Source organism: Mandrillus leucophaeus, unplaced genomic scaffold, assembly GCF_000951045.1.
Source record: "Mandrillus leucophaeus isolate KB7577 unplaced genomic scaffold, Mleu.le_1.0 Scaffold22, whole genome shotgun sequence".
In the NCBI taxonomy this organism is placed as follows: Eukaryota; Metazoa; Chordata; class Mammalia; order Primates; family Cercopithecidae; genus Mandrillus; species Mandrillus leucophaeus.
The window spans coordinates 4,226,235-4,244,800 of record NW_012102254.1 but is presented as its reverse complement, the minus strand read 5'-3'; the positions used below and the strand labels follow the sequence as shown (position 1 = coordinate 4,244,800).

General features: G+C 46.8%; 1 protein-coding gene across 4 annotated transcripts in view; it reads right to left on the bottom strand.

Moving 5' to 3' along the window:
- Positions 1-4,300: 4,300 nt before the first annotated feature.
- LTF (lactotransferrin) overlaps positions 4,301-18,566 on the bottom strand; it is a 29,074-nt gene continuing 14,808 nt past the window's right edge. For 3 of the 4 annotated variants that reach the window (XM_011981060.1, XM_011981062.1, XM_011981063.1), the window contains 10 exons: positions 18,125-18,299; positions 17,131-17,285; positions 15,576-15,666; positions 14,697-14,750; positions 13,542-13,697; positions 11,702-11,843; positions 9,752-9,819; positions 7,636-7,820; positions 6,273-6,462; positions 4,301-4,526 (listed from right to left, as the gene is read on the bottom strand). In XM_011981060.1, coding sequence (XP_011836450.1) covers positions 4,492-4,526; positions 6,273-6,462; positions 7,636-7,820; positions 9,752-9,819; positions 11,702-11,843; positions 13,542-13,697; positions 14,697-14,750; positions 15,576-15,666; positions 17,131-17,285; positions 18,125-18,299 — 1,251 coding nt within the window. In that variant the 3' untranslated portion in view covers positions 4,301-4,491. The remainder of the gene's footprint in view (positions 4,527-6,272; positions 6,463-7,635; positions 7,821-9,751; positions 9,820-11,701; positions 11,844-13,541; positions 13,698-14,696; positions 14,751-15,575; positions 15,667-17,130; positions 17,286-18,124; positions 18,300-18,566) is intronic. The other variant, XM_011981061.1, reaches the window with a different exon arrangement.

Genomic DNA, 18,566 nt, shown 5'->3' with positions numbered 1-18,566 from the left:
CTCAAAAACCAATAATCATAAAATAAAAATAAATAACTAAATAAGTATGCGTCACCTCAGGTGGTCAGTCAGCTTTCCCAGGACCCAAGAGCACACAATGTTCTTTCTGGTGTGAGTGATGGGGTTCACAGCACCACGGAGTCTGTGACTTTTCCCTCAGAAGTGAATGCATGGCTAATTATTTTGTATTTTTTGTAGACATGGAGTTTTGCCATGTTGCCCAGGCTGGTCTCAAACTCCTGGACTCAAGTAATCCACCTGCCTCAGCCTCCCAGGGTGCTGGGATTACAAGCATGAGCCCCTGCATGGCCTGCACCTATAGTCCCAGCTACTCAGGAGGCTGAAGTGGAAGGATCACCTGAACTGGGGAAGTTGAGGCTGCAGTGAGCTGTGATTGCTCCGGCGCACTCCAGCCTAGGCAACAGAGTAAGATCCTGTCTCAAAAAAAAAAAAAAAAAAAAAAGTGAACACACATGCTGGAGAAGAGGCCTGCAGGCACCCCTGCCAGTTCTCCACCAGAGCACACTGTAGCAGCCCTGCTGTGATGCAGGAAGAAGTTCCAGGTCCTGCAGCCTGGAGCGTGGAGCCTGAAGCCTGGAGCCCCCCATCCAATGCTGTGCCATGCTCGCCAGTAGCCCCCAGCATCAGCACCGAGGCACCAGCTGTAGATAAATTTCTCACCTAAAATGTTGAGAGATGTTGCTAAACTGTCCTCCTAAGGCTGTGTATAATAATATGGTCCTGCCGATATTGCATAAGACTATCTGCTTCATTACATCCTCACAATACTGAATATCATTAGCAACTTGAATTTTTAATTGTGCTAATCGATGAAAAATTATTGCCTAATTACTAGTGAGTTGAAGTTATTTAACATTAATACTCCTGATGAAATATTTTGCATTTATCACATTTTATATAAATTATCTCCATATAATTAGCACTAGAATGTCCAACTTGGTTTTCATTGTTCCTCACCTGTTTGGAAACACATTAAGAATGACGGAGAGAATGGATGGGGACTCACCTAGGGATGCATGGATCTGGTCTGCAGCCACTCTGAGGCCTTCTTAACACTTCCCCACCTCACACTCAATTTCCCCTGGTTTGTCCATAGATACATCCAACAATTTTTATGTAAATAAGAAAGAAAGACCCAGCTTTCAATGGAAAACAGTAGGTTGGATTTTATAACTGAAGTGACAAAAAGAAATAAGGGATTTTATTATGGGGGAGGTCCAAACCCTGGTAAAAAACAAAATTCATTGAAATTGTTTAAAAATTCAAGGATTAAATCAGATTATTTTGGATTCAGTAGGCATTAGATTACTCTAAAGCCCAGGGATACTTGATTTTGTAGAATGCGAGGAAAGTATAGAAAAGAGAAACGAAGAGGTAAAGTCATGGCTAATAACCTGGAAGGGGTCTGTAAGGAGCCAAAGGGCTGTGGGACGTGACCAACTCAGCATTCCACTGGAGGCTACATGATCAAACAGCAAACTGTTTATCATGAATGCAGGATGCGGGCAAACTCAACACTTCTCCCACTGCCAGAAGGTTTGCTGAGGGAAATCGCTTCCTGGCGTGGAGCTCCTTGAGATTATCTACTGGGACATCTAGAGAATGCAGTCTTGCAAGCCTATTCTGGACCGAGCAGCTGACCCCTTCTTACACGTCCCCCTTCTCGCTATCTCTTTTGCCTAATACATATGGAGAGTTGTGTAAAGCTCAGGGCCCTTGTCCACTAGAGGCAAAGTGCCCCCGACCCCTTCTTCCAAATATACTCTTTTGTCTCTTGTCTTTTATTCCCACGTTTGCCCCCTTTGTTCAGTTTCCCCAGGTTCGTGCGGGTTACATAGTGGTGCCCTGAACAGTGACAGAATCTGGTGCTCTACAGAAATAACATTTTAAAGAAAGATTTGGGACTTAGAGACCCCAGGAGACATACACAAAAATGATAAGAGGATGTGCCCAAACCAATCTTAAAGTTGTGGCACAGGGTGAGGCAGATGAAGCTGTTACTGAGCCTCGGAGGGTGACTGGTGTCACAGCAAATGTTAGCAGTGGCCTGAAGGGAGGGTTTCTGAAATCAAACATGAATGATTCCCCCTCAGGAAACCCAACTTCGGGAGCTACTGCACGGTTCTCTGTATGGGGAAGTATCATCAATGCAGGATAAATTGTGAAATACCACAGGAAGCATCCTGCATCTAGTCAATCTTCTGTTTCCGGAGTGGCCTGTGCAGCTGTGCAGGCAGAGGCCCGACCAACCTGGTGAGTAGCACACAGAGACTGAGATCCAGCCACACACACCAGGCCATGCTCTGGGAAGGGGGCGGGACCCGGGCAAAGGACACTTCTCTAGGACTGCGCAGAAGCCTTTGTGGGCTGATGGGACATTCCTGTGATGGCTTTCTGGCTGGGCACTGTGAAATGCTCTGAAGATTTTTCTTTGCACTGTTGCACTAACCCCAGTCCCCCATCACTGCCTCTTCCTCCTGGGCGACCTCATTGATGTTGTGGCCACGTGAATTCTCTGGCCAATGAAATGATGAAGATGATATGGCCTCTGCCACGCAGACACTGTATTATTGTATGATGCTTTTGACTCTCTCTTTTCTTAAGTTAAAGCGGTTTATTAAGAAAATAAAGGAATGAAAGAATGGCACTCCTTAGGCAGAGCAGCTGCCTCTGTCTCTTTTATTTTCCCCTCTCTCTCAAGCCCAGCGTGCCCAACACTGGGGCTGCTGGTTCAGCCCGGGTCTGAGAATAAAGACGTGAGTCACAGAGCCATTGCTGACCCATGATGGAGATGGACACAAGAGAGAAACACATTTTTGTCATGTTAGCCACTAAGATTTTGACTTGGAGACCATTTGCTACAGCAATATAACCGAGCATGAACAGAGAGACACAATGGTGTTCTATTTCTTTTCAACCTGGAACAGGAGAATTTCACAGGTGGGCCTTTCACTTTAGTATCTTATTTAGACAAGAAAGTTCATACTGTTCAAATGTCAGGTTTTACAGTGCTGGCATTATCACTGCTCTGGCTACCCCATCAGATGTTGCTCACTGACTAATCTTCTCATGTTAGTGAGGATGGACAACACATCTAGCCATAATTCGAAGTAGCAAACAGGAAAAGAGCTTCATCCTAGTATTATGGGACCTTAATTAATGTCCTTTCCTGACAGGTTTTAGAGGCTTTTGCAGACAGCAGTAGAGCTTTTCATCTCACTGACAGTGGGGAACATGGCCAAAAGGTTGCCCCCAGAATGGAGGCAGAGTTTCAGGACATTTGTCTGATCTCTGCTCTTGAAGGGACAGTCTCACCCTGATTGACACTTTCGCCTGTTATGTCCAAAGAACCAATGGAAAAGCAGGAAAATTATTCCTTCTTCATTTCTGGCTTCGTTATTTAAACTTACTCTGTCTTCACTTGTCTCTCCTCCTTTTCTCTGCTTCCTACTTAGCCCTTTAGAAATGCAATTATAATCTTTTGTCTCCTCTTCACCAGACACTCCCAACAGGGCAAGTTCATCTAACTATGTGCTCTTAGTTAGAAGCTCCACAGCAGAACTCTCTCCCACCAAGAGGCTACCTTGAGACATAACAGTCAATTTACAAGCCAAAATATGCCCTCTATGAAACTCTTCCACCTGGAAATTTTTTGGCTGCTTTTACAACCTAGTTGTGCCCACACAGGCACCAGCAGTAACCAGCTCAACTGCCTGGTAGATAAGGCACCAAAGCTAGTACCCAGACCCCCCACCTGCTCACTTCCTGCCCTGCATGCCTCACCCCCCATTTAAAAGCCTCTGCTTTCTGCTCCAAAGGTGAAACAGGAGTGAAAGAATGGCACTCCATTCTGTACTAGGGGAAGAAGCCTGTACTTCTTCCCCTAAGCTAGCTTTGGAATAAAAGTCACCTTCTTTATACCAAACCTAGCTCTTGTTAATTAGACTCTGCAAGTGATGAGCAACTGAACCTACATTTCAGTTGTAATTCCTATGCCTGCTCTTCCTGCCCTGCCTTGGGCACACACACACACACACACTCCCAGGCACACACACGCACGTGCACTGAGACAGCTATGTGAATAACCAACCAGATCCCCTTGGGAAAACCAGTGCTTGGCTTGGCCTTAAATTCCAGACCCTTGGGCATCATACCCAAGACTGCGAGAAAGAGGAGGGGCTGGACCTGAAAAACTTGGAAGGGAAGGTCCAACTGTACAGGTATTTTGTCAGGCATGTGATTTCAGTATAAAATTCTAGAAAAGATGAGTGACACTTTATAAGGAGAGAATATCAACAATATTTCTCATTTTATTTCTTGCTAAGATGACAGCAGGGAATTGTGAGCAGATGGATGGGCAATCCCCACTCTCAGCCAGGGAGGCCAAGGCCCCAGCACACCCGGGGAGAAGGGCTGGAGGCAGTGAATGGCTGAGGCTTCCTTGGGGAGGCTGGGCCATCTTCTCGGGTTTTACTTCTGGAGGAACGCACAGGCTTCCAGGAGGGCTGTGGGACACAACAGAGCAAGAGATTCAGAAACTGATTTCTTCTTTTTTTAAAATCAATAAACCAGTTATTTAAACCAATAAATCAAAGAGGATACTAAGAGTTTTCTCTGCCCTTCTTCCATCACTGTGAGTCAGTGCTTGCCACACTCATATTCCCGTTCCCCTACTCCTAGTGACTACGGTGTTCAAGGGAGCCAGAGTCTAGCCCTCACCAGCCACGGTGTTTCCCTGCTCTGGCCTGAGAGACACAACCGCCCTGCAATTGTCTCTAATTGAATTGACTGTCACATTCTCAAGTTCACAAGACATTGGTGGTCCTCTAGCTTCTCCTGGAATGTGAACCTGTTTGCAATCATGCATCATGCTCATCTGCAGAGTCACTCATTTATTCACAGATCCTTACTGAGCACCTACTGTGCTGTGCTAAGTGCTGGGGACTCAGCATGAATAGATAGGCCTGCCCTCAAGAAGCACGTGGTCTATGCAGTCCTGAACTGGCTGCTCACAAGAAGAGCCCTGTAGCCATATTTCTCAGAGGGCGGTCATGACCTGCATCACAGTGATCTGAGTTGTTGGTCAATACAGAAAAGGGTTTCTCAACCTTGGCACTATTGACATTTGGGGCCTGATAATAACTCTTTGTTGCAGGGGGCTGGCTGTGCTTTGTTTAGTAGCATCCCTGGCCTCTATGATATATTTGGTACCAGCAGCACCCTCTACGTTGTAAGAATCAAAAGTGCTTCTCAGCATTGCCAAATGTTCCCTCAGGGGAAAAATTGTCTCTCATTGAAAACCACCAATAAAGACATTCCTGGCCCTGCTCCCATGCCTGGACCAACAGCATCCCCAATGCCTCTGACTCTGGGTGAGGGACCAGGAATAGGAACCTGGATGATTGCAGTGCACAGGCAGCTGTGCACACTGAAATCCCACCATTATAACCGGGAGCCTTACAATACTCCGCGATGTCTTCTAAATCTTTTAAGGGATTAAATTAGTATCAATATATTTCCCTGGTTAAGATATGTTTTCCTACACTTGAATTTTTTTGAGATTTTGTTTTCTCAATAGTTGGCATCTGTGGTAACTGTCTAGATCAGGTTTTGTTTTTTGTTTTTTGTTTTTTTTTTTTTGAGGCAGGGTCTCTCGGTGTCACCTAGGCTGTAGTGCAGTGGTACAATTATAGCTCATTGCAGCTTCAACCTTCTGGGCTCAAGCAATCCTCCTATTTCAGCCTCTCAAGTAGCTGGGACTACAGGTGCTTGACACCACACCAGGCTAATTTTTAAAATTATTTTTGTAGAGACAAAGTCTCCCTGTGTTGGCCAGGCTGGTCTCAAACTCCTGGGCTCAAACCATCCTCCCACCTCTGTCCCACCTCTGCTTCCCAAGGTGCTGGGATGACAGGTGTGAGCCGTCACACCTGGCCAGTTTTGTCACTTCTCAATGCATATGTATACATACACTTTTCACTTTACTGAATAAAATGGATTATCATTTTCCAAAGACTTCATGACAGAGCAGTCACTATCGGTACTATAAACTTTATAAAAATATATTACATACTGCTCTATTTTATTCTCTAATTCTTTTATCAATGAGATTAGAATGTCCTGAATTATAAAGAGATATTATCTTTCCTTAATTTTTACACCTGTGTTAGTTCCTAGAATGCTGTTTGGCCCTCAGACCTTGACCTTCACCAGTGCTGGTTTCTCGGGGATGCTAACTAGGGTCTACTTACGGGAGCTTGAGCACTTTTTCAGATTAGTAATGGCTGTGACATACTGTGGTCCCAAATATTTTTCATATGTTGTTTTGCCATGGAGTCTGGCCAGACACTCAGTGTTGTCATTGAACAGAAGGTTTTTGGTTTTCGACTGGAATAAGCAAAATGTGCCCGGGCAGTCAGATCCATTTTTCCCAAATTTAGCCTGCAACAAAAGGGCAGACAGTGAGTAGCTAAGGAAAAGAGGAATTCATGGGTTAAAGGAGGCAAAGGGGTACTTCTCCCACCCAAGAACAGCCCTGAGAAAACCATGGGACAGAAAGAGCTGAGTTCCGGAGTCATTCCACCTCCTTAGGTCATTCCACCTCCCCCACCCCACACTCCTGCTGGCAGGCCCGCCCTGGGCAGCATCCAGGCCTCACACCACTTCTGGTCCTACCTCCTACTATCTGCCATCTTTCCTTCCTTCTTAACCTGCGACCTTTTCCCATACGACTTCTCATGGGTGACAAGGTGACAGCAGAGGGGTTTTGAGATCTGCCCTCACAAGTCAATTGCTTAGGACATTCTAATATGCAGCTCTTCTAGAGAGGCAGGCTGCTAGGAAAACCCAGGCTCGGCCACTAACCAGCTCAGTGTGCAGGCCGGTCACCCTGTCTCCCTCACACAGTTCCTGCTCTGTCCCAGGCTCCCATGTGGGGAGACTGAGACCCAAACCCCTCAGTCATGGCAGCTCTCTCACCAGCACCAGTGTGTATGCACAGTAAGGGCTCCATAAAGACCGGTTATGGTGGCCAGTCTTATTATTCCTGGGTTGTTTTCTTTAAAAGCACACATAGAGACATGATGTTATATGATAAAAATAGAAGTTCTAATAAAATCCCAGATTTTAAGAAAATTTGGGGATTTTCTTCAAATCACATTTAGGTAGCCCTGAATCTATAGGGCACATTTTGGGTTTGCTGTTTTAGGGGCCTGGCCTAGAGCATTGTTCAGACGGCCCAGGTTCAGGAAACACCACCTGAGTAAAGCACTATACCAAGGAGTGTGGGAGGAAGGCTCAGCAGTTCCCAAATTTGCCAGAAGAACAACAGGAGGGCAAAAGACAGTCTCTGAGCCAGGCAGTGAGGGCAACAAGGCCAGGGCACAGAGACTTAGCCGAAATCGAGTGAGTCCCAGAAAGCCCAGAGTCAGAAGCCTCTGTTGTTCTTGTTGACACTCCGGGCAACCCCACGGCATGAAGCCAATACTGTCACCATGAGCTTCAAGCAGAGGGACGAGAGAGGCTCGAGTGGGCTGGTGCACCTAGCTCTGTGATCTCCCCACCAAACAAGAGCCCACACAGCTAAGAAAGCACTAGAAGCCCTGTGCTCCATACCTGTTGGTCGAACAGCACCTGTTTCAGGCGTTCCACCTTATCTGTCCGAGACACCACGGCATGATTCGGGGCCGTGGCGAGATGGCAGCTCCTAGCCTCAGTCACAGGCTTCCGCGTGCCATCGAGGCACAGCAGCTCAAAGTCGTTCAGCTTCAAATCCTTAGCCCATGCTTCAGTGTTCTTTCCTGGGGAGAAAAAGAAGGTGGCATCATCCACGGCTCCCCTGCTCAGCCACCAAGTCTCTTCTGGATGGGTGTGGCCATCCCACTGACCTCTCAAATGCACACACTGGGGTTGTGGTGATGTGAGGAAGAGAAAATGAGTTTTGTCTTACACAAGCTGTACAAACTTCAAATATACCAAATATGAGTGCTGTGTCCATGCAATGGAATGTTATTCAGCAATAAAAGGGAGTGAAGTTCTGGTACATGCTGCAACATGCATGAATCTTGAAGACGATGCTAAGTGAAAGAAGCCAGTCACAAAAGACCACGTAATAGGCTGGGCAGAGTGGCTCATGCCTGTAATCCCAGCCCTTTGGAGGCCAAGCTGGGAGAATCACTTGAAGCTAGCAGTTCACAACCAGCCTGGGCAACACAGCAAGACCTCATCTCAAAAAAAACCCACCATATATTATATTACTCCATGTATATGAAATGTCCAGAATAGGCCATTCTATGGAGGCAGAAAGTGGATTGATGGTCCCCAGTGCTGAAGAAGGATGGGGCAATGACTGATAATATGCGCAGGGGTTTCTTTATGGGATGATGCAAGCGTTCTAGAGTTGGACTGTGTTGATGGCTGCACAACTCTGTGAATGTGCCGGAGATCACTGTATTGTACACTTTGCATGGGTGGATATTTTTAGTCTATGAATTCTACCTCAATAAAGCTGTTACGAGTTCTTATTTTTTTAAAGAAGAAAACCCTCCACCTATGCCATATTTTTCAGTGAGTTGCAGAAAAAGAATAGATGGTTTACATTCAAGGAGAAATTGGTGTCTCTTCCCTTTCATATTCAAATGCTATTAGTGTAACCAGAGAAAGGAAAGGAACTTTTGTAGATTTATCAAATATATATAGTCAATTCTAACAAAATACAGTTGCAAAGTACCAGAGAAAGTTAAAATTAAATTTGACGTCAATCTGATCCCTGGAGATTACTTTAGTGAATGGCTTGTAAATTCTAAATGTAATTGTATGCATGTCTATTTTGTGCAGATACAGGCTCATTGTTCAGGCTCCTGCTTGTCTCTCTGCCCTCTCCCTTTAAGAAAGCACTTTATTCATTCTCTTGGATTCCTCTATTTGATACTGAAATACTTTCAGATTTACATGCCTGGTTTTAATCTCCATCCCAAGAGACTCTAGAAGGGGCAAAAGCAGAAGGGAGAAGTGACTGTGACTGCAGTGATTGCTGAAGGAGGGAGGCCGAAAGTGGAGGCAGTTCTTTCTCAGGGAACAAAATAGCAAGTCACCTGCTGAGACTAGGGGGTGGGAATGCTGAAGTGGGGCTAAGGAGACAGATACAGATTGGAAGGTAGCAAATGGCTGAGGACCAGAAGAGAGAGTGATTGTTCAAACATTGACTGGAAGATTATCTTCCGTCATCTGCAACCACCTGTAATTTTGTTCCCACTAACTCCCAAGGAGTCTCCAGACCAAGGCTCACATGGGGATGAATGAAGGCCTCTACTTCCTTTTTCATAAAGGGAGCCTTCATTTGCATATGTTCACCCAGTTTTGCAGCATCATCCACAGTTTCCAACAGGCATGCCTGATCTCATGCATGAGGGCAGACGGTGTGTTTCTGTGGTTGACTAGATGAAGCCAGGGAGACATTTGCTACTGAGCATGGCTAGTATCTGTGTGTGTGTGACTGTATGTGCATGTGTGTCTGTGTGTGTGAGAGTGTGTGTATGAATTTGGTTTCAAAATCCATATGACACCTACAGATGTTATCATGTTGTCTATTGAGATAAAGAATTTTGGAATTCTTTTAATCAAAAATCTGGAAAATGTTATAAAACCTTCCCAAAGGCAAACCTGAACACTAAGATGTGTTGTGATGCCAAAGACTCTGCTCTGAAGGAGAAAAGGAAACACCTTCACCTACCATCAGTGTTCTGCAAGACAGTGACATCTTTCACAAACGCAACGTCTCCAGCATTCTCAGCCAGGCACCTAAAATGTTCCAGAAAATATGCACATAATTACAGAAGAGAAACTAGTAGGGCTTTCATAAATATTTGTAATATGCATTCCAAAAACTGAAATACAGAAGTACACATCTAAAAGACAACTATTTCTAGGAATTTACTGTGTACAATGGCAGATTGAACACAGGTGTACCTGTCCTCCTTTTAAAACCCTACATAAAAGACATTACAAAACCAAGAAAGCTAAAGATATACAATCCAGGAAACAGGCAACCTAACATGAAGACAAAGTGAAGCACCAGAATAATGGTCAACAGGACCCCCAGGACCACAGATGTGCAGGTGGCCTGCAGAGCAACCAATCCAAACTGCAGTAGGAAGATGGACACATTCCGGAGCAGCAGTTCCAAGTAAATGATGAAACTGCGATAGCACCCACTGTGTGTGTGTGTGTGTACGTGTGCGTGTGTGTGTGTATGTGCATGTTGTTAGAAGATTTACATTACTGGCAGAGAGTTTTGGGATGAAGTAGTGTTGTTTTTTTTTTTCAAGTGCAGAAAATTAAGCAGATAAGAAAAGACACCTATGAACTCCAGATAAACAAAAGTTTATACAATAAGGGAAATATAACATGAGAATAACGCTCACACAGTCATAAGTACTGAATATGACATTAGCATGTTGGGTGCTGAAGAGCTGAAGTTTGTGGTTGTGGGGTGGAAGAGGTGCCGGGGGCAGTGTGAGAGGCTAGATCATCTTCTATAGTACAGAGTCAGCAGAAAGTTAAAAATTAAGAACCAGCATTATAAGGATCATAGAAATAAAGGGGTAAGACACTGGTTTCAGCGTTTAATTATTTTGCTATAAATTTCCCCAATCTAGATTCTAGATAGAATTTAAACAGAAGACAAGGAATTTTCTTCCAGTATAAACAGGAATATTAAAATGTGGGTGTTTCCAGTGAACTAATACCTTGCTGCAGGTCTGAAAAAAAAAGAGGAGCACAAGATTCTTTTGGGCTCTTATGAGACGTGTGTTCAGCATTTCTGAGTAGAATCACATTTCCATTTGCAAATCCTTAGTCCCTTAAAGATATTTTTATACATTCACAAAAGTTTTTTTTGTTTTGGGTTTTTTATGAGCCACTCAGAGTACAGCAAAAGCCACTTTTATGTCATTTCATCACTGGAACAAGGCGGTTGAATTTATGTTAAAAAGTTCAAAGACACCCTCAGACACGTGACGCCATCTGGTGGTGAAATGTACTCTCGGCAAGTGGAGGAAAAGGAACCCGGGAAGATCCGCTCTGCGCCCTTCACACCGGTAAATCGTGCCCCTGAGAAGCAACGCCCAGATAAAGGGCGCTGTAAAACGTGGGGTGTGGTTACAAATCACAAAGTGGTTATAATTTGTGAATTCTGAAAACTTGTTTTTTGGCTTATTTTTCACTTCGTTACTGGAGAATAACACTGCAATTCTGCTATCTCTTTGCCATTTCCAAGGCCAAAGTCAGAGAAAAGGGGAAACCTACGACATAATGGTGACCTAGGTGAGAAGAGAGGGGGCGGTGATGAGAAAGAGAATTCTCCCCCACAAATGGAACTGTAGAAAGCACTTAGGACACCACACTCTACCCATTGGATTTTCAGGACGAGGCTATTGAGGCTACTGCTGTTGATCTTGGCTCAAAGCCACAGGGAGAAGCACTGTGGAGCTGAGGTGAAACAGCCCTGGTGCCAGCCTCCACTCTCCGGGGCAGTGGGTGTGGTGTGGACAGCCCTCACTGGGGCCACCCATGAGCCCCCACTCTGCTGTGACAGGTCACATCTGGCCCCTTAGAACTGCAATGCCGACATGCTGAGGGATGAGATGAGGCCCCATCCTGATGGACTCAGTCACAGACTCACCGGAAAGCCCCAGTGTAGCCGTAGTATCTCTCACTTTTGTTGGGCACGCACTTATTCTCACCCTGCTCATTGCCAATACACAGAGCACAGAGATTAGATCTCGGGTCAGCCCCAGGGGCACAGCTTTGACTGAAGTATTCATCTGGAGAGAAGGAACACAGGGAGTCAGCTCTTCCAACCTGAGTCCACACAAGCAGCCTTTATCTAACAGCTGATGCAGGTTGGTTTCCGTTCATTAGACTTCCCAAGACAGCAGTCTGGATAGAACACACTCACCATCACAAAGCGACATGTTGTCACCAACATAGGACCCAGCAGAAACGCTTCATTCAGACTGTAGGCACTGACGGACTCCCAACTAAGTCTGGGGATGACAGCTGTGGCTGCCTGGAGGGTCCCATCATCACAGCCTCTTGCTGGGGACTCAGCTCATGACCATGGTGGCCGTGTGCATCAGAGCCTGTGAGTTGCCTAGTCCAGGATCTGATTTTGTTTTGGAAAATCAGTAATGGAAACCCTGCTTTGTATCTGGGTACCTGGCCCTTTGGTATAAAGACTAGACTTATCAGACTCCCTGGGGCTCTTATGGGTATATGGGTAGCTACTGGCCAGTGAAATGTCAGCAGGAGAGTTGGGTGCCAGCTTCTTAGAAACATCCTTGAAAGACAATTGGTACATGCCTTTTGCCCTCTCTTCTCTTTTTTTCATCCTGCACATGGAATGCAGAAGCAGGGACTGGATTTACAGATGCAATGTAGGCCATGAGGTAACCTTGAGCACAGAAGCCATACAAATGGCAGAGTAGCCCGATGATGAAAGCCCAGGTTCCAGACACCACATTGTCTTAATACCGGCCCTAGGCAAACCACCTCTGGACTACATGACACAGAAATTAACTTCTGTCTTGTTTAAGCCTCTCCTATTTCAGGAGTTTTCTGTTCCTTGCAGCTGAACCTGATCTGAACTCACTCATTGTATGATTTAACCCAAGAAAGAATAAACAAAGGTGACAAGAAAGCTCTGCCCCACTGAGCAAATGTCACCCATTATCAGACTCCCACAACCCGTGCTGCTGGAAGAACCACACTATGTGTCAACCTCGGGAAAAGTTGGGGGTTCCCACCCCATCCTGGCAGTTTCCCTATAGCTCAGAGGCTACCGTGGAGCTGGTGAGGAGCAGAGCCACGTGAAAGCCTGCCCCAGCCAGGATCAAAGTCCATGCAGTGGAGCCCCTGCTCTAGGAGACGCCCATACAATAGGGGAGTCTCATTGAGGATGTGCTACACACCACACCACAGGGCCCGCAGCAGGCAGGGCATGGCTTATGCTGACTAAGATGAGTGCGGGGTGTGGTGGGGAGAGAAAACTCCAGAAGCAGGTGGAGCCGGACTCTTGAGGTCTTATTCAGGCTCCTTTGCTGTGTAGAGTAAGCAGTCAGTTTTGCTTAGTAACAGGAGTCACCTTTCATGAGGCAGGCAGACACTTTTCCCCAAGCTAAGAAGCCAGAGTTTAAGAGGAATTTAGGTCTGGAGCTCCAAGAGCTAAAAAGCATTTGTACATCTTGGAACTTGCATTTATTCTTAGGGTGCAGTGAAATAGGCAGATATTCCAATCTTTAATCTTGGGGTAGGGTGAGTGGGGCATGGGAAGTGCTGTGCAGGGAAACCCCGAGTGCACCCACACCTCCAGGGGGCAGCCACAGGGGGAATTTCCTTATGTCGGAAGAGGCCTGCAGGCCACTATCAGCCTGCAAATCCCTCCCCTCCCTTTGCTAAGGTTCCACAGCACAATGTGCCTACCCCCCAGGGGGGCCACCCACCGCGCCTCTGGGACTCCTTACCAAATTTGCAGGAGCCCGTCTGGTTGAAGAGCAGGCCTATGGGGATGTTCCAGCCTGCAGTCCTGTCCACAGCGGTGTGGCAGGACTTCTTGCCTTTCAGAGAGTTCCACGTAAGGCCAGCGTCTGAATTCCTAACCACCGCCACTGCAAGATATCCTGGCATAACAGATGACAGAAAAACAAGCCTTAACCTCCAGGAGACCCGGCATATGGATTCCAGTGGAGCTGTCTGCAGCCCAGGCCAAAACAGGCCACGAAGCATCACCAGGCAATGATTCCCACAAAGAACTGGACTTTTCAGGTAGACCGAGAAAGCATAAGCTGCTGCCTTACGTTAAGGCGAGATTGATTTGAGCTATGAAATAAAACAGTAAGAAAAGCTGATTCTTTTAGTGATTACAGGGGACTGTCTTCAACCAGCCACACAATGTCCCTGAGTTACAAACCAGCAACGCGTCTCTCGGTGGTAGCTTCTAAAGCAACAAACACTATAAACAACAAGAGTGACCCCAACAGTACATAAATCACCAACCACAGTGTGCATCAGGCAAGAGCACCCACATCCAGCCGAGTAACTGCTGTGTGGGTGCAGGGGCGCATTTCTCCAGGGACCGGCCTGAGGTGAGTCTGAACCAGTCCTGTACCGGTTGAACTCAACATGGTTGCCATTGTCCTCCTGAGAGAATGCATCTGACAGACACCCACCAAGGGCAAGTCTCTTCTGAAACTGAGCAAGCACCAGCTCTAGTGGGCAGGGGGAGTAGTGCAGAGAGCACTGGATTTGACACAAGGGACCCTGGGTCAAGACCAGGATCTACCACAGTATTACCTGTGGCTGTGAGTGAGATCCTGGGCACTTGGGGTCTGTCGGTGCCACTGTTTCCTCATCCCGATGAGCGGGGAAGTAGCACTCCCTAGTCCATGACCAGGACACAATGAGGGACTATATGGATGTTCTTTGCCAAGTGTGAAGGTCAATATAAACATTCATTGAAACTACTCCTCTGTGAATTATTTGCACCCTTAAAATTATGGCTCCTAGAAGCCCTACAGCTTCTAGGGCTGCAATTCTTTCTGTTTTTTACAGTTCCCACCACTTCCTCTTCCAGCAACAAAACTTATCCTTGACCCTGAAAGTGGCTAATGCCAACTCACCTTCCACAGGTCTATCCACACAGTTAGGATCAGGGTCACTGCTTTGTTGGGGTTCTGAAAGAATAAAGACAAGCAAGACATCATTATCCATTCAGATGTAGTGAGAAGCCACAAACTTTTAAATCTCAATGATGCAGAATCAAGTCCAAAGAGATCGTCCCAGCAGTTCTATGCAGGAGAAATGCGTCTATATGTTCACCAAAAGACATGGCACAGAGATGCACAGTAGCACTATTCACAACAGCCACCAACTGGAAACTACTCAAATGCCCATTCACACTCCAATGACTGAATAATCACAGTAGACTCACACAGTGACGAGACTGAACAGTCTGCAACTACACGCTTAGGTGGATGAAATGCATAAAGATGAGCAAGAGAAACCAGACAAAAAAAACACACACACACATGCTGTGCAACTCCTTTAACGTGCAGTTTAAAACATAGACAAACTTAGACCTGCACCCTCAGAAGTCAGGAGAGAGGCTTCCCTTGTAGGAGTAAGGGGGCGGGGGACAGGAGGACACAGGGAGCTTCTGAAACTTGCGCAGTGTTTGATCTGGGCCCGAGTGCATGGACTGTATAGTGTGTGAAGTGTAATGAGTTGTACATTTATGTGCACTTTTCTGTTTGTATGTTATCATTCACTAAGATCTTCTGAAAAATTAAGAAGATAAAACCAATCTGTCCCTTGTTAGTTCTGAACACAATAGGCCTTTGTGGATGACATGGCCCCTTTCCCTTCTTCTTTCCCAGATTCTCTCTTTTGAATGTATCTGTCCATGATAACGTTTCACCTGCATTCATCGAATGGGATTACCCATTGCCCCACTCCCATGACCCAGAGGGAATACACCAGAGAATGCTAACTCCACTTACTGTAGTTCTCTGCCAGGACAGGCACCAAACCACATTTGCCTGCAGTGTACACATATCCTCCATCCAAACTCATGGCATCAGCTTCTCCTTTCTGCAAAGACAGAGCAGATCTCCAGCACCACAGGGAGGCTGCATCTCATCCTGCCTGTCTGTACAGCTCTCTGAGAGAATGGTTTTCTGTCAGGTGACCAGTGGAACAGCAGAAAGAGATGGATTGTTCGAACTGAGCACCCAGAGGGAACACCATGTGCACCTCTAATTCTCTCGCAGCCCTGCCTGCTTTCTGGGCTATCAATTCAACTGGAAAGACCAGGCACAGCTTGCACTAATCCTCCGTCCTCTGAGCAAAACCTTTCCTGTGCCCCCTGGCACTTTGGGGACACCCTCCTGGAGCAGTCTCACTCACTGAGGACACTGATGGGAACAGCTGGCTTCATCTAATCTGAACTCATTGCACTCCAAGCGCTACACAGAAGTTGTCCAACACATAAGCTGAAGCCATCATATTGGCCCACCACCAGAATGAACAAGTCCAGACTGCAACACAGGGTCATGGACTCATCAGGAGTATGAAATGACCTCTTTGGCCCAGTAATATTTTTTACAACTATATTAAAAATAAAGATGTGGACAAAGATCTCTACTCAAGAATGCTCACCACAGGGTTATTGATAATAGCAAAGTAAGGGACAAAGAGGAATGGGAGCATGACTAAACTGAGCCGTATTCACATAAAAGATACCCTGGAAGCATGTTTAAAAAATGTTTTCATCTGAGTGGTATGACTCACACCTGTAATCCCAGCACATTGGGGGGCCGAAGCAGGAAGACTGCTTGAGCCCAGGAGTTCGAGACGAGCCTGGACAACAAAGCAAGACTCTGTCGCTGCAAAAATAATGATAATAATAATAATAATGCAGGCATGGTGGCGTATGCCTGTAGCTCCAGCTACTTGGGAGGCTGAGATGGGAGGATCACTTGAGCCCAAGAGTTCCAGGCTGCAGTGAGCTGTGGTAGTACCACTGCCCTCCAGCCTGGGTGACAGATCAAGAATCTTTCTCTTTTAAAAAAAGAAAAATTAATGTTTTCTAAGAGTAAACATTCATGTGGAAGAATGTCCATTATATGCTGTTTAGTGAAAAGGGCTTAAAAACGACATCACTGAAACACTTCATTATTGTTGCATGCGTATCTGTAGACACACAGAGAAATACGGGAATGGAGAATTAGCCAGACTTTAACCATGTCTGTCCCTCTGTGTGAGATCACAGGTGGTTTGGGGGGTTTGTTGTTGTTTTAACATCATACCTTTCCATATTTTCCAAATTCCTTACAATAATCCTGAGTTGTTCTTGTAATCAGAGGAGTGGGAAACCCACAGTAAACTGCTTTTTGAACCTAAAACGGTGCATGCCCCTGAGCACACCTCTCCAGGTGTCCCTGCCTCATCCGGGCCCCTGTGACCTCTTTGACTGCTGACTTCACTTTAAGCAGATGCTCAGGCCCTGGGTCTTCCACAGGGCCAGCCGCCCACCCCTGGGACGGAGACCCCTACCAGCACCAGGGCGATGCAGTCGTCCGCAGTGGAGGCCAAGGAACAGTTCACATTGCCTTCGCTCAGGGCACTCCACTGGTCACACTTTTCCAGCTCCTGCTGGCCCACTGCACACCACACGACCCGCGCACGCCGGGCAGCCACCTCCTCCTCACCTGCCAGAGGGAAGACCGCAGGTTGGCCGGGCAACCTGAACCTTGCCAGGTTGTCCAACCTCCCCAGAGCCAGGATCCTGCCCAGACCCTCCCTGGGACAGAAACTACAGTAGGTGTGTGGACGTGTGGACCTATGCCCTCTCCTCTTCCACTTCTCAGCTCCAAGCCCCTTCTTCAGGCCCACAGAGCTCCCTGTGTTTCCTGTTTCTGTTCCTTTGGAGAAGTTCCCTGGATTCTAATCTATCCATTAATCTTTAGTGTCAGGAGGTGCCTATTGTGTCTGTCTCTAAGTATAAAAGCTCCATGACCCAGAGACCAGTGACAGCCCCAAGAGATGGCCTACGGGACCTTGAGCCCAGCCCTGACTTCCCCTAATACCTGCAATCACCACCAATAACTACAGTGCAGCCTCTGGGTTCCCCCAGACTCCCACTCCCAGCCCCCCATCAGAGGAGGAGACATAGTTGAGTTCCCCCACCATGGTGTCCCCAACTAAGTTCAAGGCCTGGGCCTGGGAAGTGGGGGTGTTCCACCAGGCCTCCGGATTCATCCAGAAGGGGTCCTGGCTCTCTTGGTTCATGTTCATGTTTCTCACTTAATAGGAGGCAAATTGATTTTTCTGCCAAGCCTGGGGAGCCTGGTGTGCACTGATCGGGTGGCCAGACTATTCTCTTAGAGACACCTGGCCTCATTCACAGAAGACACCCACACCTGTATCAAACCTCCACGATGACCCCACAGTGGCTGGGAAAAGCAGTGACCGCCACAAAGTAGGGCCACCTGCTGGGAAGTAGAAGACCGCACCAGGCGGCCGTCAGGACCCTTCTGGGCTCACTCACTTTTCTTCAAGTTCTGGATGGCAGTCAAATAGCCAGAGCCAAGGTACAGCCCAGAATCGATCCTCGGGGGGACCCTCGAAAACCCGATGGCGGAGTCCTTGAACAGCAGATCCTTCTGCCCTCTGGGGGAGCCAAAGAGCTGGAACGCTGGCGACTTGTCCTTTCCAAACTTCTCCTAATTAAGAAAAAATAGAATTATGGTGTCAATGGTAAATATGGAGGAAACAAAAAAGATGTTAAAAAAGAGTATCTGGAGCTTTGGGAACATTCTAACTGAGAGCAGGAACCTCAGTTGCGACCCTCCTGCAGAGGGACTCGTGCCGTCCCGGAGACCCAGCAGCTATGGCTCATTCTTTGAAGAGTTGCTGGGGTTCAAGCACCTTAGGGCCCTGAGAAGATTGCATCGACCACCCCCTGCTTCTGCTCCCATCATAAGATGCTG